This window comes from Poromitra crassiceps (genome assembly GCF_964638095.1).
Source record: "Poromitra crassiceps genome assembly, chromosome: 15".
NCBI lineage: Eukaryota > Metazoa > Chordata > Actinopteri > Beryciformes > Melamphaidae > Poromitra > Poromitra crassiceps.
The window spans coordinates 11,346,676-11,369,551 of record NC_139634.1 but is presented as its reverse complement, the minus strand read 5'-3'; the positions used below and the strand labels follow the sequence as shown (position 1 = coordinate 11,369,551).

The 22,876-nt window shown below is 43.8% G+C and overlaps 1 protein-coding gene across 1 annotated transcript in view; it reads right to left on the bottom strand.

Moving 5' to 3' along the window:
- Nucleotides 1–1,354: 1,354 nt before the first annotated feature.
- Nucleotides 1,355–22,876, bottom strand: part of cyfip2 (cytoplasmic FMR1 interacting protein 2) — a 35,189-nt gene continuing 13,667 nt past the window's right edge. The window contains exons 4-30 of the mRNA XM_083651922.1: nt 20,970–21,047; nt 20,118–20,219; nt 19,786–19,967; nt 19,538–19,634; nt 18,957–19,085; nt 18,758–18,862; nt 18,572–18,660; nt 17,689–17,926; nt 17,103–17,255; nt 16,683–16,822; nt 16,330–16,477; nt 13,100–13,253; nt 12,607–12,763; nt 12,402–12,498; nt 12,207–12,283; nt 12,010–12,118; nt 11,582–11,701; nt 10,821–11,020; nt 10,643–10,730; nt 10,362–10,505; nt 10,118–10,208; nt 9,311–9,441; nt 6,840–6,912; nt 5,830–5,924; nt 4,351–4,589; nt 3,622–3,769; nt 1,355–3,476 (exon numbers count right to left, since the gene is read on the bottom strand). Of these exons, the coding sequence (XP_083508048.1) occupies nt 3,309–3,476; nt 3,622–3,769; nt 4,351–4,589; nt 5,830–5,924; nt 6,840–6,912; nt 9,311–9,441; nt 10,118–10,208; nt 10,362–10,505; nt 10,643–10,730; nt 10,821–11,020; nt 11,582–11,701; nt 12,010–12,118; nt 12,207–12,283; nt 12,402–12,498; nt 12,607–12,763; nt 13,100–13,253; nt 16,330–16,477; nt 16,683–16,822; nt 17,103–17,255; nt 17,689–17,926; nt 18,572–18,660; nt 18,758–18,862; nt 18,957–19,085; nt 19,538–19,634; nt 19,786–19,967; nt 20,118–20,219; nt 20,970–21,047 (3,552 nt within the window). The 3' untranslated portion in view covers nt 1,355–3,308. The remainder of the gene's footprint in view (nt 3,477–3,621; nt 3,770–4,350; nt 4,590–5,829; nt 5,925–6,839; nt 6,913–9,310; nt 9,442–10,117; nt 10,209–10,361; nt 10,506–10,642; nt 10,731–10,820; nt 11,021–11,581; nt 11,702–12,009; nt 12,119–12,206; nt 12,284–12,401; nt 12,499–12,606; nt 12,764–13,099; nt 13,254–16,329; nt 16,478–16,682; nt 16,823–17,102; nt 17,256–17,688; nt 17,927–18,571; nt 18,661–18,757; nt 18,863–18,956; nt 19,086–19,537; nt 19,635–19,785; nt 19,968–20,117; nt 20,220–20,969; nt 21,048–22,876) is intronic.

Sequence of the window (22,876 nt, the reverse complement as noted above, 5' to 3'; positions counted from 1 at the left end):
CCATGGATGTATGGTATGCAGCCGCTGAAATTTCGAAATCTTCTTCTACTACTTATTTCGTTTCCGGCAGTGTAGACGCTACAACGCGTATTACTGCCCTCCGCGGGCCAAGAATATAACTAACTATATTCTCGGATACAGCTCTGAATCATGCAGGAACTGTAAAACTGCTTTTGTGATCAGCTGGTGGTCTATGGCCAAATAAAGATTCAAGAGAAAATGATAAAAACTCCTAGGTCTGACAAACTTTTATAAAAGGTTTCCCTTTCTGTCTTATATGTGGCCCATCTTCTTTAGTTAAAATTGGCTAAGTGGTGTCTGTGGCAGTGTGTCACAATTGTGATGTCATCCATGATGTCACTTGAGCAATTGTGGTCACCATCATCTGACATAAACCCCTCCCCTTTCCTCATAGATGTAGGTAGGGTAGGCCCTATAGTTGCCTGTCAATGCAGTTTGTTATCTCTCCCAATTTTATTTGATCTGAATGAGCTACATACCGTTTTTATCCATGCCAGATTTGAATAACCTGCAAATGGAAATACCGCAGTAGAAATATCTTTCAGACTGGTTATCTCATCTGCCTCCTTTAGCTTGTGACTCCTCAGGTGACCAGTCAGTGAGTCATGCCTGGTTACTCTATCTCAGCATTTCAATCTGAAACAATAAATGTATCCTCACACACTATATACATACATGTATACACACACACACAAACACGCACATACATAGTAGCCTATCTATCTTCTTATCTTATTATAAGTTGAAAAGTATCCGTGTGCGTGCCGTGCGTGCAGAATTTCGTCCGGCCGCGGCTGTGCCGCTTTACGGGTGACCTTTTTAATTATTAGGTGATTGCCCTGATTACCTAATGATGTGATGTCATAAGTTCAGTGATGATGTCATCAGTGATGATGTCATGTTCCAGACCAGGGGGGCCTAACTCACAGGGGGGTCCCCACAGGTTCTAAGACAAGTGTCCGTGTGAGTGAGCAGAATTTCGGCCGGCCACAGCTATGCCGTTTTCGGTGCAATCGGGCTGAAACTTTCAGGGGGTGTAAAGAGCACCAGTGCGGGTGACCTGAAGGAACCAGATTCTTTAATTAGGTGATTGCCCTAATTACCTAATGATGTGATGTCATCCTTCCTGGCTGAGCTCCAGGACAGGTGATCCAGCATCCCTGAAGTATGCCATCAAAGTGCTTGTTATTTCTGACCAGGACTTGTATAGGTAAACAAGTCTCTTTTCAACTTTAAAACTCGGACGTATGAGCTTAAGAGGAGGATTTGAAGGCAGAATATTTTCGAAATCTGCTAAATATAACTCTTAATTCTTTCAGTTAGACATTTTTTATTTCATGGAAATACAACATCATTTCAAATCCTTTGCAGGACCATTGTTGTACAGCTTATATTCTTTTCTCCTTTTTTTGTATTTCAAAACATGGGTCACTCGTACAACAATATCATAAACAAAGCCTCATGTCACAAATGGAGCCATTGATGACAATAAATTACACTTGCCATGCTAAGGTTTGAAGATGATGCATTGGTTCCTTCATATTTTCATTAGATGACCCTTTAAATGAACAAGAAGTCGGAGATGTGTGAATAAATATCATAAAAGGACCACTGGAATTACAAAAGAAATGTTCTTCATTCAAATGGAGCAGGTCGGAAAAAGACAGATCACAGGGCTGTTTGGAGGTTATTTCTGAAGAACTTTGATTTTCTTCATGGGGAAAAAAAGAAAAACGGTCAAATTTTGCATATTTTGATAAGACTGCTAAATGTAAAGCAAAAAGTCCAACAATAGTAAATACTGAATATATTTAGAAACTGTCTTTTCATTATAACTGCATTTTTTTTCTTTTTTAACCTAAAAGGGACAGTACTTCCCTTATAGGAGTTTGAATGTACAGTCAGTATTTTGTAGGTCTGTCTGTTAGACCAACATATCCATTCACACTCAAAACTGGTTCATCTAATCCAGTAAACACTGTCTTTATACAACCTAGAGGTATTTTTTTAATGCTTGCTTCTTTTGTCTTTTGTACTCTGGAAAAAAGCAAATACATTTGCCCAGATGAAATTGTGTCTTCTCAAACATGGTAAACCATATCCCTGTATCAATGTACAGAATATAAAAACTTTCCAAACAAACAGACGGGGTGTGGGGGGGGTGAGGGGGTTGGAGCGGATGAGGTTTCCGGTCAGTAATAGAGGCAAGTATACCAAGGATGTAAATTAAATTATTAATAATTAAAAACAAGAACAATTACAACACTCAACACTTCACTTAGTTCAACAGTTAAATTTACAGTGGAAGTGGTGTACCGAATAAAATGTGCTCGGAGGCGAGAAAACCAGATGTGGGTAAAATAAATAAAAGCAAATGGGGGGGGGGGTGTAAGTGATGCATCTTCATTCCTTTGAAATGAGGGAGGTAAAGCCTACTGTAAGAAGTATGCAAATATATCATTATAAACACTTAATGTGTCATGAGAATGGCCAGACCAGATTATTATGCACAAACGTGAAGAACTTGAAATGTATCGTGATATAAAACAGGTCTGGGTCATAATACAACTAATGGCGCCTGGACTAGTACTATTAGTAGTCGTAGTAGCACTTATTAGAGCACCATGTTGCACTTAAAATATCTTTATGTAACTTATATAAAATTAGTTGTTTGTTGTGTTATTTGGGGATTCATTATTTTGTTTATACCTTGTTAGGCTTATTGATTTAGCAACTGTTAATTGCAATTGATCAAAGGGTGTTTTGGACTCTGAATGGCTGCGACTCAAAACACGTGGGGGGGCAAAATAGGCATAGGGGGATTATAGCATATAACTACTTTCTTGGCGTTTGTGTCACTGGTCCCGTCCACAGGTGTACAGCTGAAGGAAGGAGAGAAAGGCATGCACGAGTGAGAGCCACACAGATTAGCTTCCACCTCTGGTTCTGATCCACTTGAGAGGAGGATCATTTAGGGATTTGGAGCGGGCCAATCAGAGTCACATATATACAACACAATGTTGGGCGTACTTTTTCTGAGCTGTAGAATTCTATGGTTGTCAAGGCATCAAGAATTCCAAGACAGACACATTTCAGATAGAATGTGAGTTTGAGTTAATTGGTCTTTGGATCTACAGTATGTAGCCAATATGGAGAGAACAGTAATATATATGCCACAATGTTCAATCTATAACTCTGATAGAGGACCAGCGAGAGGCAGAATTAGTATCACAGCTATGGGGAGTGTGTGTGTGTGTGTGCATGTGTGTCTGTGTGAGGGGGTCTATTCAACAGGTGGTAGCCAGGGACTGGTGTATAGGAGGCTGGAAGCAGCGAACGTGCTCCACGGTGGAACTGTCCGTCTCCACAGCCTTCATGTACTTGTTGAGGATGGCAAAGATTTCGTTGTTCAGGATCTGGTACTTCCTGATGCGGTCTGCCATCTTCTTCAGGGGCTGAAAAAGAGAACAAAGAGAGTAGTGATGCACGCAAGCATTTAAGTTGCAAATAGGTGTTGGGGGGGGGGGGGAGTCACTCAGATCCTATGAAAAGCCTTGGGGGTGTGTTTATGTGGAACTCTAGTGCCTACAGAATACCCACCACATTTTTGATGATCTCGTCTTTGCCGTCCTGTCTTTGGACCTTGAGCAGGTGGTAGCAGAAGTCAAAGAGGTCAAAGCGGCGCTGCTGTCCCAAGAGCACAATGATGGAGCAGCCGGCCCAGTTCAGCCCGTCCCCGAAGCACTGCCTGCAAAGTGAGGCATACAAACACTGAATGAAAAGACACAAGCACTCAAATCAACGGCACGGATTCCTCCAGGACTCACGTTTTCTTTTTAAAGGGGCATTTTGGTCCTTTTCGATTACAAACAAACGGACAAAATGCTACATTTGCACTGCGTAGTGGCAAACAAGCAAACAATAAATTAAGATTTGTGCTACTTTAAATCATAATATATATAATAATCATCATCACAGAAATATTTTCTACTGCTTCAGGCTGCAAACTTGATTTGTTTTCGAACCAAAAACTGCTAAGATTCATCATAGGTGCCTATGAATCAGCCACAGTGGCCCGCAGGGGACAGTAGATGCATCCACGTGTTAATATATATTAAAAACAAAAACAAAACAAAAATAGGGTGAAATAAAAGGTATTCAAAATGATCGGGGGCATTTTTTTTACAGTTATTTTATAAATGCTCAAAAAAAGCCCCAGTTGAATTCTGACCCTGGACAAAGATCACGGCATTTATGTAGTCTCACACACACACACACACACGCGCGCGCATGCGCACGCGCACGCACACACACACACACATCACTTACTCTGCTGTGAACTCGTGCGTGCCCACAGGGATACAGTAGACAAACTGCATGGCGCTCCACAGGCGGTGGAACTCCATACACTCGTCGACGTGCATGACGCCGTTGGTGGGCGGAGGGCCGCGCCACACACCGTCCTGCAGGAAGCTGCGGACGCGTGTCAGGATCACCTCGAACATGGACAGGCCGCAGCACAGCCGCTCTTTGGTCAGCAGGTCGCCCTCACGCGCAATGGCAATTTGCTGGCAAAAAAAGACAATACAAAAGCATGAAAATAACAAAGACAAAATGATAGAAAGAAATCGTGTGGTGGCCCGCAAAAACCCTTCACCTGGTGGAAATTAGATTTTTTTGGGGGGTATATATATTTCCATAAATTATAAACTCTCCCCTATAACTTTTTGAATGACAGATAGCTCTGTTATGTCTAAAAGTAAAACATGAGAAAAATGGGTTTAAACAGTCCATTTCTACAGTGGCATTCCACCAAAACCATGAAAATAAATACTTTCCATTTTGTTTCATGAAAATAATTATTCCCCATGATGTACTACGGAGATGAAAGTACCGTAACCACATCACTTAAAATACCTGCAAAAAATACCTGTTTTTTTAAGTCATTTAGTACATACAAAAATGCACACAAACAGAGGAATAACAGCAGGGAAATGGGTTATATACTTTTTACTCCATGGCCATCATCTTCTTCCTGAAGGATAAGAGGAGCAGATAGGGGGTGGAGAGCTCACCTGTGGGGTCCTGAAGGCTAAGAGGAGCAGAGAGGGGGTGGAGGAGAGCTCACCTGTGGGGTCCTGAAGGCTAAGAGGAGCAGAGAGGGGGTGGAGAGCTCACCTGTGGGGTCCTGAAGGCTAAACGGCCCGGCAAGGTTCTGCGCAGCCTCGACTTGGAGCCTTGCCGCCGCCGAGCGGCGACAGCGACTGTGCATACTCGAACGTAAAGCGCAAACGACACGCAAACTCGTCCAAAAAATTATCGTGTCATTTACCAAGAACTTGCAATCATGTCAGTGGGGGGACATTTTATTGTCCCTCCATTTCAAAACTCATTCCGGTGAGCCTGCAGAAGGCTTTGCTAGATGAGGGACAAGCACTGTTAAATGAGGAAATGGCATTTCCTCATTCCTCACAACAAGGAGTTGATGGCGCAGAGTGACATTTTCGAGGAGCTGCACGCCCCCTACGCCGAGCTGCGGCGATAGGACGCCCAGCTGCGGCGACCCCCTCGGCGCAGTCAGCGCCGCCAATTTCACTCGAGCATAATTTGCGCTTAAGAGGAGCAGAGAGGGGGTGGAGGAGAGCTCACCTGTGGGGTCCTGAAGGCTAAGAGGGGCAGAGAGGGGGTGGAGGAGAGCTCACCTGTGGGGTCCTGAAGGCTAAGAGGAGCAGAGAGGGGGTGGAGGAGAGCTCACCTGTGGGGTCCTGAAGGCTAAGAGGGGCAGAGAGGGGGTGGAGGAGAGCTCACCTGTGGGGTTCCCAACCTCTCGATTAGAGGCACAAGGTGGAGAGGTGCGTACTTTGCTTCCAGCCTTTTCATCCTAACCTCCAGACGCTCTCCCTCTATGTAACACACAAACACCAAAGGGGTTACACACACACACACACACACACACACACACACACACACACACACACACACACACACACAGCGGGAAACACATGCAAAAACAACCACTGAGTATTTCAATGCTTTACCTACAAAAAAATCCTTCTATAGAAAGAGGCTCTCGAGCTGCATAATATCCTTCCATTATTATCTAAGTCAACATACGACTACGTCTTCACATAACACACGAGCGGTATTACAGTAATATGAACACCATATCTTTAAGTATTAACGAGTCATAGTAGTTAAAGGTTAATCATTAATTCCTCATTATTGTGCAAATATACACACCAAAGTGCTCTGTTACATCACCATGCGGCCATCTTGGTGGGAAAGGCGATTGTGATCAACTAATAGGTGATTATAATCAAACAGCCTCAGCTACTGAGGTATAATATGGAACTATGAACAGGGTGAAGTGTAATGTTTCTGTTGTGTAGAGACCATTGAGACAGAGACAGACAGGCAGACAGTAGTCTCTCCCCAGACTCAAATATTACGTTGAATCGCTGCGCTCCGCATACTACATAAGTGAGTCTGTGCCAGTTAACAGCCACTGCTGGTTTTGAAGGCGGGTTGAAATTGAATGAGTGACAGGTCGTAGCACCGATGAGAGAGCAAATGGGCTGCGCCTCCCGTGTCGTCTGATCGCAAAGTCAGTTACTGATTGGAGAGGACTGAAGCCATCACTGGCATAATGACCGGCCAAGTGAACGGTTCCCTCCCATAACCAGCCCTCTGAGGGAAAGTGTCCCAGACCCAGAGAGAGCTCTGCAGCATGCAGTAACGTAGTGTATCGGCGTAAGAACTCTCATGGGTCTGGCGTGGAGACTAGGCAGACAGAGACCACGCCATGTTGTACCACTTACCTTTGATGTAGACTCTGGGCAGGATGTTCTGGAAGGGGGCCGCGTGAAGCAGGTCACACACTTCCTCCTGGGACTGGGGTTCAAAACAGACACAGGGGATCACTTTCATCAAGAGCATCTCAACCCACGTTGCATTATGGACATCCCCACAGAGCATGCAGTTAGCCATGGCCAGATGTTTATTTGAAGAGCACATCCAAATTCAGTAATGTTCTCCTTCCTCTTGAATTCCTTCATTTGGGGCATTTTTTGCATTGAGTTGTGCTACAGTGCAACACCGTATTTCCGCAGAAGCTTGAGTGGAGCTACATTATCACCATTCAGTAGACATGACTAAAGCAATAAGAAGACAATTGCCATTTGCTCCTTGGGTGCATGCTGGTGGATTAGTGGTCTCTAGCTTATGGAGACAAGCAGATACGATGAGTTAATAAGTGTGTCTGTGTGCGTATGATGATGGGGCTGTGTTCATCACGACATAGCCTCAGTCATCATAGTCCAGGATTATAATTCGACACTCTCTAAGTACAACATCCGCACTGATCTGACTTAGCACCAAGATGTCAACAACGTACAACCAGCCACAATAGACTCTCGTGGCTCGGCAGTCTAGGCCAGTGGTTCTACTATCTTTTTTTATTTTGTAATTATTATATTCTTCAAAAGGTGGGTTATCATTCATTCATTCATGGGATCATAATGCTATAGTTTTCTCTTGCCGTTTTCTAAGTAAAATGTTGTAGTCGAGTAAAGGGGTAAAGGGGGTACATGAATTCAGAAATCAGGGAAAGGAGGTACTGACTGAAGACAAACAAGTTTGAGAACCACTGGTCGAGGTAAAGATTTCGCTAATACTAGACTACTAAGAATAGTGTTAGTGTTAACATGCATGCTTAGTAACTGTATCTAGTGGTAGAAGCTGGTCACATTTCTCGTCTCGGACATGAAGTGACTGTTGTTTATCCAGCTTATCAAACTATTTATTTATTTATTTTTGGTGGCGATTGTTAGTCAAGAAAACACAAGCAATAAATCAACTAAACACAGAGAAGCAGGTCCTGAAACCTGGGCTAAATGGATGAGAAAAGAGAGCCATGCAATGATAAATGCAAAAGACACAGCAGCCGCGCGCACGCACGCACATACACGCAGACCAACATACATACAGAGTAGACAGACATTCACAGATCAACGCAGTCAGAAAGAAATGATAGAAAGAGTGAGTAGTATTATAGCAGCAAGCACAAAGAAGCAGCAAAGTATGGCGGCAGAAGAAGTGCAGAGTTGAGCACAATCTGTACTAACAACCAACCAGAAATGTACCATCACCTCTGCCATGGAAGATAAAGGGATCACACCAGCCAATATTAGTGGTTTTATTTTCTTCAAGTATCCTAAGTACCTTTTAACTGCAGTAAGCTATTGTGTGGAGAGAGAAAAAAAATAAATTTTGAAAACCAAATTGATCGCTGATGTAATCCCAAGGAATGAATAATACCAATGTAAATATAAAGACAACACTAAAATTAGGGATGAACGACATATATCGGCATTCATAATATCGGTATCGGCCGACGTTAGTCATTTTTTTAACACCTCGCGTCGGTCGGACTTTGCATTGTTAATATCGGTTATCGGTATCAGCCGAAATTTTCACATTGAGAGGAAACACTGTGGTAAATCTATGATTGTTGAGCTTTTCCAAATGTTTTGGAAATAAAGAAATCCATTACTTTTTCAAATTCACAGTGTTTACATGGGTTTACCAGTATGTACAAAATGTGATTATCATACAAATGTGTTTTTAATACAGATCATATCGACATCGGTAAATATCAGTTATCGGCCATAAGAGCAATGTTCATATCGGCTATCGTTATCGGCCAACATTTTCACATCGGTGCATCCCTAACTCAAATGCTCTCAGTCCTTTTGCTTCCATGGCTGTTTGGAGGTGAAACTCTGTGTGCCAAACCAAGATGGTGGAATAGAGACAAGAGAAACACAGCAGCCCAAACCAACAAGAAGGAGAAAGACACGTCCGCTCTCTGTGTTCATTCGTTACCAATGACAAGAGCTAAATCCTTACCACCTGTGGTAGATGTCAGCGTGTAATGAAAAATAAGAGTTGCATTTCAGAAGAAGATCAAGATCAATACACACACAGGGTCACCTGGACTTGGTACCTGACAGAAACCTTCAGGTAGCACACAGTTTACTGGTCAATCACACATAATCATGACAGTCAAGACAGCTCATTTAAATACATTATTACTAGCTGTTCCTCTCACTGAGCATGCTGAGGGACCACAGAAGGTATCAGAATAGAAGTTTGGGGAAGAATTTCCCTCTAACAGGACAAGAACACAAGTGAAGCAAATACAAGGTATCAAAACGAGGAAAAAGGGAGGAGGAGGAGGAGGACAGGGCAAGTAAGATGGGTAGAGGGCGATAGTGGCAGAACGACTCACCAGAGCTTGTTCGATGAGCAGGCAGAAGAGGATGGCGTTGCCCACCTCCCGTAAGCTCTGGAAGACATCGGTCTTCAGCTCAGCGTACTCTATGATGTCCTTGAGCTGATGGTGGAAGAACTCCAGGATACCTGTCATGGGGGAGAGGAGAAGCGTACAGGCAACCTTGTTAGAAGAACGTATCCACATTTTCATTTAGACAGTGCCATCATTACCACTCATAGTGGTGAGGCAAAATCCTTGATCAGATTGTCTTTTGGTATCGCAAAACAGCAAGTGCCTAGCAATACTGCACCTCACCAAGAGGGACATGACAACGAAATAATAATCCATTTCTATCGGTATGAATCTGAATGGTCAGTGAGGCTGTGTGTGTGCGGCTGCCCTGACCCACATCTGGTCCATAAATCAGTCCCTAACAGTAGATGACAGGAGGATCGTTAACTCCTGACAGTAAGGTCACAGGCACCAAGCCCGGTATAGCACTGAGGGTCCAGAACATCAGTCATCTACAGATTACTGAGCCCTGCTCATAGGGATATATCCCATCTGACCGGCCACTAAGCTTTGCAGACAGCTTGAACAAATACCTCAAGAGGTACTGTAACTAGGCAGCATTTTTTAGCCCCACTGATATTGTGACAGTAGTCACATTTATGCGTGAACAATTTTTTGTAAAGAAATTTGTGAAATGCACTAAAGTGTCATAATAATGTAATGGAAACTGGTCTCATAATGTGAAATCTGCAGATAACCACACAGATATAAGCGCTGTGTTCATTGTGACAGTGCAGACTTGACGCTCACCTGGGGAGCCGTACTCGTGGCGTGGTAGGCGACAGATTTTGGGCATGACTTCTATCAGTGTTTTGACGTACTGCAGTATGGTGCCCTGTAACTGCAGAGCAGCAAGGAAGAGAGAACACAGCAGGCGTAGGAGAGAAGAAGGTGTGGAGAGGAGAAGGAGAACATGGGAAACAGGGTGAGAATCTCTGGTATGAAGGAAACAGGGTGCAACATGTATATGGCAGAATGTGACCGAGGTGAATACCAGGCTCTTGACAATCTTAAGCAGCTCCTCCATGACTACAGCGATGCCTTGGTAACCAAGGAGACGGCAGATGGTCTTGAAGTGAGGCGGGCCAACAAAGTTCCTGTAGGAGCTGTATATGTGGGAGTAGGCAATGTTCAGTGGCTGTGGAGGGAGACACATCGAGAGAGAGAGAAACACTGTTAACAAGGACCAGGAGGAAAGATGGGCCTTCTCCAAAAATGCTGTCAGAAGAAGCGGTCCTTTTAGGAAGATCTCTCAAATAGAAGTCACCACCATACCTTGGACCCATACAGGTAGTAAGGCTGCACGTTGGCTGGTTTGTCTCTTTGAGGCTCCTGGGTGAAAGGGATGGCTGTACGCACAAAGCTGAGAAGAGAGAGAGAGATGTTAAATAAATATATATATATAAAAAATATGGGGAAAAGGACTCTCAAAGACGCACACTAGCACACTGACCGGTTCGTGGATCCATTGTAGCAGTAGTTGGGGAGGAAGTCGAAGTTGAGCTCCCAGAAGACGTGGAGCGTGATGCGTCCGTAGGGAGCGGACACGTTGTGGTTGGCCTCGCGGAACATGGCGTCGAAGCTGTCCAGGGTCAGGTGCTTGGACAGGAGCCGGTGGGTTAGTCTGTTGATCTCCAGCAACCACTCCAACTCCTGTCCAGGAGACACAGAAGGACATGGTTAGGGATGCGGGATGAAATTCTGGGCCGATACCGATGTTTAAAATAACAATTTGGGCAATAGCTGATACTTTCTTTGTGTATTTATTCTCCCTTTTGTAACAGGGAAACAAAGAAAGCTTCATCTTTCAGTCTTTCAGCCCTTCATCACACTATCTTTGAATGAGCACAAACAACCAACGCAACATTTAGCCATCGCAAAATTGATGCGACACAACAGATAAACATCGGCCACTGCCATCTGCAAATGTCATCTAATTTGCCGATAGGAGTCAACAGGCGAATATCGGCCGATACCGATGTACGGCCGATAAACCAGTGCATCACTAGACATGGTGAGTGTGAGAAAGCTGGTTTTGAGGTTTGAGAGAAAAAGGCTTCAAAACAGATAAAAGTCAGATTGTGACTCATTATAGCGGGTTATTGCGGGTTAAACAGTTGTTAGGTTGAGTGCGAGAGCTTGATGAGGACATGTACGACCACGCGGGTTTATGTGACCATGCTGCGTTGCTGCGTCCCACTTGTGCGCCCGTACCACTATGGAGGTGAGGTCTTCGCTCTCAAAGCGGCTGATGGCCTGGTCCAGAGACTTGTACATGGCTGCTGAGATCCTCTGGGTGATCAGGCGGTTCAGGTCAATGGAGCGCCCTAGCAGCTGGAAGACAGGGGAGGACAGGTTGGGAAACATCAACAAAGACAGGTATTCCCAGTAAAGTGTAGCATTTGTATTCTATTCATGTTATTTAGTTAAATATCCCATGGAATGTTTGCCAAGACCTTCATACAGGAAGTGGATGTACGTATGCTTAACCTGACAAAAACACAATGATGCCTGACATAAGTAGTACTGTAGAACAGGAAGAACGAAACGCTCAAAAGCTCTCGATGTGACATTAGCACATTTTTCAAATAGCTAAGAACTGGTCCGAATGCAGATTGGGAAGTTGTCCATTTCTCCAGTACCTGTACGTGTCTCTGCTTGAGCAGCGTCTCGTAGCGGTTTGATGGGGGGTATGGGATGATCACGCCATAGTTTTTACACTCCGCTCTGAAACGCTTGTCTAGGAGGACACTGGAACACAGAGCATATCGTTTATGTACAATCCGTTTGGCCTTAGATAACAATGACAAAAATATAAAGTGCAAGTAACTAGCCTTACCTTCCAGCCATTGCTTTGTAGTAGGCAAATATCTGATCAGCTAACTTGTAGACGAACTGATCGAAGCAGAGGTTAACCTGAAAACAAGGAGGAGATGATCAAACTACTGTTTTGAAGGAACATCACTGAGGCCCATAACAATGTGTTGGACTATTAAATGACATAGCAATTCAAATGAGGACCGTCAGACATTACCTCCGCCTCGATTTCATCGTAAAGGAACTGCTTCTTGAACTTGGTGAGAGCGTAGTAGCCGCTGTCATTGTACAAGTCTAGAGGATATAGCACATACCTGGGGACAGAAGGATTGCAGTTATGCTACTGTATGTTGCCGAAACAGACAAAGCCAATTAGGCACTGCCACCGTCTTAAACAGCGAATCACTGGAGGCTCATCTTACTCCATCATGGAGGGTTCCTTGGTCTCCAGGATGTGGTCGGTGAGGATCCAGGGCATGGACATCTCGATGGGGAACTGGATTCTGCGGCCCATGGTCAGCTCCAGGAAGAACTCCCTGAACCATAGCTGGGACAGGTCACAGCACTGCTGCAGAGCCTCTGGACCATGGGAGGACAGGGGAAGAGAGCAGAGAAGAACAACAAGGAAGTTCATAGAGGAATAGTAAATACAAATCGAATGGCATTACAAGTTCATTTGAAATTTACAAAATGACCTGATAGGTAACAACTGACAAATCTCTGAGTTTTACTTTCATGGGACCAATCATGTGAGCCGTCTGCTCTTCCACCAAATGGTTGATCTCTCATTACAGGGACAAACCTTTCCATAAGTCATCACCCTAGATTAGCTACTTTGCGGCTAATCTAGGGTGACTTGAGTTTCTCCTCAGTGCTGATGTTGAGGTAATCGAGGGTGAACGAGTTTCTCCTCACCGCTGAAGTTGAGCAGATGTGTGAAGAAGAAGGAGTGTTTGTGGAAGTCTTCTATGGCGAGCACTATGGGTCCATCCAGACAGCTGCGCAGAGTCTTCTTTGAGCCGCTCTTATCTGCTATCAGAGACTCCAGCATGGTGCGCACCATGTACAGCTGGGAGGAGACGAGACAGGACAGGAGGAATGACAGACCATTATCAAACATTTGCTATCATATCATTAAACATGCCTATAATGTAGGAATGCACAATACTGTTTTCTGTTGTTTTTTTGCTGCCGATATCCAATATGCAGATATTTCATTATTTATTTTATATAATTTATTTAATTAATTGGCAAATTACTGCCCATATATGCACACATTTTTTTCCATCTAACTTCGGAGAACATCAAGTCTCTCCTGTAGTGGAATGATGATATAATGATATTTATTAGGAAAAACCACTTGAGATGAACCATCTCATATTCGAGGGGGTCCTAACATGCAATACAAACAAAGTTGGCAAACAAAAATGAAATAAGTTACAATGAATTAATACATTATTGTGCCTACTATTAACATGATGGCCCACTGGCAGATGCAGACATACATATAATGCTTTTCAAAATGTACACATTCCCTGGGCTAAATAAGAAAACTACTTCAACTTGTAAAACATGCCATACCTTTATTTACATCACATTTTCTTTCAAATAAAACTGTAAGATTCATCCTATTCAAACAGGCTTGGATGCTGCTCAACCAGGGCAAAATTGACCCATTTCACAAGTTGCAATCCAATCATATCAGCAGAAATGTTTGTTCTGGGCTGATGCTGATATTTCATTTCAAAACCTTTTTTTTGGCCGATAACCCGGGATGACGTGCCGATATCATCGTGCATCATCCCTACACTTTGTTCAGGGTATGAGAATGAAAACTCAAAAATGACAATCATTTCTGGGGGAAGAGAAATGCGACCACCAGACATGAAGCTGATTATTAACCTTTTAAATGGAACCTTTACTCCGATTGCCCAGAAACTGTTTTAAATACTTTTGGAATAACTCATACAACAGCTCTTAAATCTTTTTAGTGGTGGGAGTTCGCTGAGAGAGAAACAATTTAGCAGCTGCCAGCCTGTGGGCTTCGTGCTAAAGGTTCATTCCGGGTCTCGTCTTCTAATCCTCTCCAATCTGTCCTGGAGCCTCCATGAGCGAGGCTAGGGGAGTGTTGCCTAGTTACAGCATCCAGCGAGCATCACAGTGGCTCGTGTAACGCTGTCACTCACTCTGCCTTCACACCACATGTCATTCAAGCCGAGCGTTTTTGACAAAGCACTGGCAAGTTATCATCATCAATCCAGATGTGTCTCATTCCACACAAATCAATCTTGCCGGAAGTTATGCAGTCGCTGTAATAAAACAAAGCTATTTTGGGGAAGCGAAATGGAATGGAAGAGGCCCTTTTTTGTTTTTCTTTCTAAAATGACTCTGTAAATGGGAACATTTGCACTGAAAATGTGTTTTCCAGTCATAATCAACCAACAGCAAATTCCATGTGGCTTCCTTCCCCTGGCACCCTGTCCTGTCCCCATCTTTGGAAATGAAGTGTTGCTGCACACTCCAGCCACGCTCCATTAAGAAAATATATTATTAAAGACCAACGTTTCAACGTGTTTCTACTTTCTATTAGAGCTGATTAATCGATTAGTCGATCGACAGAAAAATAATCGACAACTATTTTGATAATCGATTCATCGTTTTAAGTATTTTTTTTAAGAAAAAAGGTCAAAAGTATCTGATTCCAGCTTCTCAAATGTGCTTTCTGGTTTCTTTACTCCTCTATGACAGTAAACTGAATATCTTTGGGTTGTGGACAAAACAAGACATTTGAGGACGTCATCTTGGGCTTTGGGAAACACTCAACAATTTTTTTTCACAATTTTCTGACATTTCATAGATCAAACAACTACCGTAATCGATTAATCGAGAAAATAATCAACAGATTAATCGATAATAGGGATGCACCGATCGATCGGCACGTGACCGGAAATGGCCGATTTTCACGTGATCGGCCTCGATCGGTGATCTGTTCCGGTCACTCTAAATAGCCGATTCTGTGAGCCGATTTTCACATGACGTGCGCGCAACTCAAAGCATCGAGACAGGCACCCAGCCACCACACCACACACGCCAGCATACCTTCCTCGTTGTGGATTTTTTTCACCGTCAGTGAAGTAGACAAATCTCGCAGTTTGTCACACATGCAAATCGAAAATAAGCCGTGGAGACAGAGATGCGGCCGAGTCCCGCTCGGCTGGAGTCCAATCTGAGCGGCTCGCTTCACCTCACTGGCCCCCCTCTCTCTGCTCTCTCTACCCGGGAAGCAGTGCTGCTGCACCCGGCCACAGTGCACAGCCGACTTGGCGAGGTGAACGCGAGCATTGTGTCCAGTCCGACCTGCCTTCTCCATTCCACATCAGCGCTGGTGCCTCAGCCTGTCAGTCATGTTGTAACGTTGATACAGGAGAGACTATTTGTTTCGTATTGCAAATAGAACGACGGACATAATAATAAAAATGCATCGAACTCACAAGTGTGCAAGGATTTCTGTGCGTGACGATATTTTTTCAGATGGCAGATAAAAATATGCATACCAAACTTCGGACTGTGTGTAAACTCCGCCTGATATTCAGACTGAAGATCGTTACTGTAACTCATAAACTCATTTCTCCTCTACTCAAGAGGACTGGTCTGGAGCCAGTCTATAAACTCCTTGTCCATGGATCATTTTGTTCTGTTGCACCTGTTTTCTTTTGGAAAAGTAAATGCATGATAGCTGTGGGATATAGGCTATTGGATTTAATTAAATTTTTGTATTCATTGTATTTGCACAAAAAAGCTCTGTCCAGTAGCCTAACCTGGAACACTTTTATTTTGAGATGTGTTTGAGTGAGATGGTCCTACTTCATGCAAATGATAAGATAAGATAAGATTATTTGGATCCCCATTAGATGTAAGAATTGTTCTATGAATCTTAATTTTCAAACAAAGTTACAAAAACGTTTGTGTAAGCTGTCAATTGTTGTTTTTAGAAAAAAAATCGGAATCGGCAAAAATCGGTATCGGCAAGTCAGACTATTCAAAAATCGGAAATCGGAATCGGCCAAGAAAATGGCAATCGGTGCATCCCTAATCGATAATGAAAATACTCGGTAGTTGCAGCCCTACCTTCTATCCCCTCTTACCTGTGTGCTGGAGGGTCCAACAGCTCTGCGGGGCACCTTGATGTCAAAGCCTCCTTTCGGGTCCTTCTCCCCCCTCAGACAGGGGTCGTTGGGAGGTTCCCTCGCCCCCTCCCAGTCACAGATGGTCTTACGGATGGCCTGGAGAACACTAAGGCAGAAGGGAAAGGGATTAACCATTGATTTTGAGCACCACACCTAAGACTGTTCATACTCATATTTGTCCACTGTTAAATAAAAGAGAATTCCAGAATTGCAGGATAATGACTAAAACTACACATGTGGCTGCTAATGGCCATAGATCAATTATAGCTTTATGAAATAAGGGGGACATAGGTTGCTTTCTCCAGGTGTACCTAATGAGGACGTTCTTCTTCTTGCGTACAGCCTGGCGCAGAGGCTCTCGCAGGGTCATCTGGGCAAAGTCCTGCAGTGCTGCATAGATGGTGTTCCTGATGGCCTGGTTAAACACGGACTCCATTCGGCCCATCAGAACCTACACAAGAAGATCATCATCATCATCATCATCAATGGCATGTTCCTCATGGTCAGGAAGACTTCATACAGAAGCCATTTAGGTGAATCATTTCCCTTCATAAATATAATTCTTTCAATAAATACGATTTATTTATCTGCATCTTTTGAACGCTGTGTGTGTAGAAAGGTGTTTTCAAATATCCTCTAACCATCGAATGTTGAGAACATTACTAGGACAACTGATCACATTTTCAGAACGGACGCCTGAATGCCTGACAGGGGGTCCACCGGTGTTTTACCTGCAGTCCTTTGATCATGGCGATCACCTCCACCAGGGCAAACTTCTCCTCGCTGGTGTAGTTGTAGCGCGTGGCCCGCTCATACTCCTCCGCCGTGCCGGGACAGTCCTTGTTACAGAACTTATCTGTGGGGTGGACCAGCTTCCACGAGTACTGAGAGAGAGACACAGAGATACAGAGAGAGAGATGGATAAATGGTTCAATGAGCAAGGACCAACGCTACAACTATCAAGTCATTTACAATGGCAAAAACATGTTGTATCATGTCGCGTTGGGAATATATATCGAAATTCAATATATTGGAATAGGAAAATGTAAGTAATGTATCATAGGGCAGATAAATGAATTGGGATATTAATTACATTTGATCTGCTGTAGTAATCACAATTTCACAAGCTCTCCATTGAAATTGAATTTGTAAAGGCATTTTTTTATTGCAAAGCCAATGAAAGATTTGCGGCTCAGAAATAAGCAGAATTCTGCACAGTCGGACGTGAACCCCATACCCGCGTATTGAATCCTATGAGCATAGTGTACCATGAGTTTGCACACACGCCCACCGAGTCCATCCCCTGCCTCTACTCACCACCTCCATGACGTGCGTGCTCCACTTGGACAGCAGCTGCAGGCCCCTCAGCGCCAGGTCAAACAGCTCTCGGTACTCCTCGTCGGACTTCTGGCTGTCCAGGCCCGAGCCCGTCACCACTTCGCTGTTGCTGTAGCGCGCCAGCTCCGAGATGAACCGGATGTGGTCCTCCCTGATCTGCACCATCTGCTCGCACAGGTTGTACTGTGGTGAGATGCTGCTCTGGGTGCACGTCCACCTAGATTGGAGAGGTAAGGTGGGGTGGGGGACATATGGCAGGGTGGTCAAGTTTCTGGCACTTGGGTCCTGGTTTGAGAAAAGCTCTTCTGAGTTTGGTAGAGGTTGAGATCATTTCTCCAACTGTTCAAAGGGTAAAGCCTAATTTATACTTATTGGAAAGTGTCGCTCAACACATGGTCGCCGACAATAAATAAAGTGTCGCTCATGTTGCTGCATTTATGCTTCTCTCCTCGGCTCAACGGTCACGTGACACTCGATAGACCCTAACTAACCCTAACTAGTGCAGAGAGCCAAGAGAGGGAATGGCGTCAGTGAAAGCACGTCTGAAGATGTAACATACTTGGCTGCAGCCGCATATAAACGACACACAACAACCACACAACTCACCTCCTCTCTCTCTCTGGGAAGTTTTGTCACGATGTTCTTTGTGATTTTCACTAAGTCATACATCAAGGACATGCTGATAAAAATAGCGGGGACACGTTCATTCATTTCATTTCAGCGAAAACCAAAACAAGGAAGTCAAGCGCCTCTCGCCGACACTTGAAAGTGTCGACTCAAGTCCTCATTTCTGTCGGCGACGGTTTCAAAAGTGTCAACAGGCAAAGCATAAATTGGGCTCAAGTGGCCACGGTTGGCTTACTTGGACTTGTTCTCCTCGTAGTGAGCGCTGGTCTCGATGTAGCGTGACAGCTCTATCTGCATATCTCCAAACAGCGGCACCACTTGGAGCTGAAACACAAACAAATGAGAGGACGTCTCTCTCTCCCTTAGGCCATGTATGCAAATGAGGTGCCAGATAAAAAGAACAAAAACAGAGCCTTCTTACTTTGAAGAACTTGTCGATCTTGCTCAGGTTGATCCGCTTTTTCGCATCCAGTTTGTAGATGTTGCTCACGTTCCCATCCATCAGGTACAGACCAAAGCCCATCACCTGACACACAGCCAGAGAAGATTAGCGTTAGCCTGTGGCAGCTATAGGGTTTGGGGTCCTTTCTCAGGTGAAGACGCGGGTCAGTTGTGCTTACCTTGAGCAGCATGTGTTTCTCGCTGGGTGTCAAGTACATTTTGTTCTCATAATAATCGACGCTGATGTTGACAATGTCCGCCAACAGTTCCTCGTAGCCGGGAATCACTTCCAACTGTTGGTGCAGGCACTGCGCAGAAAGAAGAGGTGGCGCTGCATGTCACCTTGAACTAAACAGTGGTTCTTCTCACAAAGGCCAGAAACAGCTAGTTTTCGACACGGCATACAGATACAAGCATGGACACTGATCATGTCGAATGAAAACCGTGCATCGCCTCGAAATTATTGAGAAGACATTGAGATTTTAAGACCAATAACAATATATTCTTCATATATGCTACACTTTGTTTTGCAATGGGTTTCCATTACAAACCTTCTGATTCAAGCAATCAAATGAATGACACTAAACCAGGTGTTTAGTGATGGCTCAATTCACCCATCAGTCATTTGAAATACTAGACAATTCATTCGGTTCATCCAGAAGTTCAGTTGCAAGTGTTCAGGTTAGTAGCTCAGTCCTTCGCTCTATCAGACTTTGGTTCAGACTGAATAACGATGGTGAAGATATGACAACATGCCAACCTGAGTGATCCTGTTGTGGTTGGCTAAAAACATGGAGAGATTCTGGGACTCCTGGATGGACTGGGGGTCGGCCATCTTCCTCAGGAACTGGGCTGCCCTGGAGAGATGGGAGAGAAAGCAATATTAAACTTGGCTGCGCAGAGATAAAAAAAAAAAAGGGAAGCTATTCCACAAAACATTATGATGCATCCACACAATGTATATTTATATTCATGTGGATCATGAATAATGTATTTATGGCACTCTACCTTTTGTAGGCAGAGTGGTCATTCTTGACGCTGCACTTCATGTTCTTCAGTTCGTCCAGCACTGCGAACATGTTGATGAACTTGCCCAGCGTGAGCAGATAGGCCTCCGACACAAAGTCCTTCCTTCTCTCAGCGTGGCACAGACGCTTCACCTCGCTGCAGAAACGCTCGATGGCTTTCCTCTGGGAGGACAAAGAAATCAAAGGTGTTTTGGAAATTGATTATTGGCCATTTCATCGTCCCACAAAGTATTCATAAAACCATTGTTACTTTTCAACAGGGATGGGTACTACACTACATGGGTACTGTGGGAACAGCCAGGCGGCTCTTACCTGGAAGTACATGAACTTCATGAGTTTGGTCACTTCAGGCTCCAGCACCTCCACTGTTTTCTCATAGATCTCCACTCTGTTTGGTTGCTCGTTACATTTCACCTAAAGGACACAAGAGGGTGCTGTCACACGGCTTGATATGTGAGACCCTCTTATGGGCTCCCTTGAATGATCAATAAGGTCAAGGACATAATGGTTAATGTAAACATAGTGTTTGCACGAGGTAGCATGTTCTTTTTTTTATCAATTTTCTTCCCCTGAAATGGGTTCGAACGTGTTGGCAGGCAGGGAATGTACCACTGCACTACCCAGACACCCCAGTACAGTAGCATGTGCTACTTTCACCTCACGAAGTGAAGAGAAAAGCCTTCATCTTGTAACAATGTATCAACATATTTATGGCGTGTGAATGTAAAAAAGTCCATCCATATGTGCTCGTGAATGTCTAACACCTGTCTACGCCTGCACGCCATGGTACATGTGGGTTTTGTGCTCATGAACACCTGTCTACGCCTGCACGCCATGGTACATGTGGGTTTTGTGCAACAGCTGCACAGTTTGAAAGCTGAACTGAGCGCAAAAGATGAGGAACTATAGTGGGGTGAACAGCTGATGGATTTTGTGAGACAAAAGTGAAAACAATATACATTTTCAAAGGCATATATGTTGTGATTTATTCATCATTGGGCATTATATTGTAATTGTCTTAGTTGTCTTAGTTTGACAAAGACAAATCGAGAAGGCTAGGAAACCTCAAGAGGGAGGTGCAGTAAAAAGCAAGAGATGTGTGCGTGTGTGTGTGTGTGTGTGTGTGTGTGTGCGTGTGTGCGTGTGCGTGTGCGTGTGTATTACCTGGGGGATAGCTCTGGAGCAGCTCCTCCAGGTGTAGAGCATCACAGCATACTCATGTCCTTCCTCCAGCATCTCATTCTGCCCAGACAGACACAACATAAATCAGACGTAATCAGCAGTTACAACATAAAGCAGACGTTAGGGATGTCACGATACTAGAATTTCTACTATTTCTATACCATTTTCGATACCCAGGAAAATATCGATACTCAATACCATTTTCGATACCACGCGGCGGGATGACAACAACACATCAAGAGCAGTAGCGGAGCGTACGCCGGGGCAGAGGGTGCGGCCGCCACGGGCCCACTCGTCAGGGGGGCCCATCAAAAAAAAAAAAAAAAAAAAAAAATTTTTTTTTTTTTTTTTTTTTTTGCAGGCCAGGCCACCTGGCTGGCAACCTGTGTTTTTATTTTTCTTCTTCAGAACAAGCTTGTCTGTAAAGTGGCTTCACTGTAGTCTTTCTTGGACATAATATTACTTGGCTCAGTGAGTGACAAATTGTGTTTTCGGATATAGGGGCTATCAGCTATTTTACAGTTGTGACTTAAAATGACTTTATTTAATAAAGTCAGTGGTGTGAGTCTGAGAGGAATTCAATCAATAGACAATAACATTGGTGTGTTTAAAATGAGATATTCCACTAAATATGGCTAAAACCGATTCAAACATGCAAAAAAGGCACATTTTTCTTCGCGGCCTGGCAGGCCCGGTTCTACGGGGGTGCAAAAGCATGCATTGCACCCTTATTTGTCTGCATGCTCAGTTGAAAAGTAAAAAAATGTATAAATGCTACAGCTGCACACTTACTGTTTAAACTTGAATTATAGTTGTTGTTTTTCGTTGTTCTTTGATGTGATTTTATGGCTTTTTGGCACCTATATGTAACCTTTTAAGGTTGAGATAATTGTATTATCATTATATGGTCCAAATATTTCAGTAAAGCACTTGAAACACTTGAAATATTCTTGCTTGGGTGGTATCATTCTACTTGAAATGATGGTCAAATGCATTATTTTTAGTAAAATAACATGTCAAATTTTTCGGCCGGCCGGCCTTTGACCGGCCACCCGAGTGGGCCCGGCCTTCGGCCGGGCATCTGCACCCCTTCCTATCTAGGATGCACCCCTAGTCATCTTGTTCTGGAACCGGCCCTGCGGCCTGGCCTGGCCTGGCCTTCAAAAAAAAAATTTTTTTCTTTTTTTTTTTTTTTTTGATGGGGCCCCCCTAAGAGCTTCGCCCCCTCTGGGCTGATAGGGTCGCTCCGCCCCTGATCAAGAGGCATACAAAATAAACAAAGACAGATGGACGGACAGATGCACGCTTCTCCATAATCTAGACCTGATAAAATTAATTAAAAACCTTTACCTTACACAGCAGATTACACCTGCTCTAGTCATCAGCCTATCATAACACAGCAGATTACACCTGCTCTAGTCATCAGCCTATCATAACACAGCAGATTACACCTGCTCTAGTCATCAGCCTATCAGAACACAGCAGATTACACCTGCTCTAGTCATCAGCCTATCATAACACAGCAGATTACCCATCAGAATACTTTGAACTTGTTGAAGCAAAAGATACCCACCAATGACAGGGAGGGAGAAATCAGTGGTATGTTTGATTAAGCACTGCTGATATTGATACAGTTGCAAATGAGTATTGTATCCATTTAAAAAAAATTGTATTGATACTTATAGATACTTTCGATACCTGTTGCAAATGAGTAGTGTATCCGTTTCACATTTTTAGTATTGACTTTGATCGATACTATCAATACTTTTGACAACCCTAGCAGACGTAATCAACAGTTACAACATAAAGCAGGCGTAATCAGCAGTTACAACATAAAGCAGGCGTAAGGGGCAGTTACAACATAAAGCAGATGTAAGCAGCAGTTACAA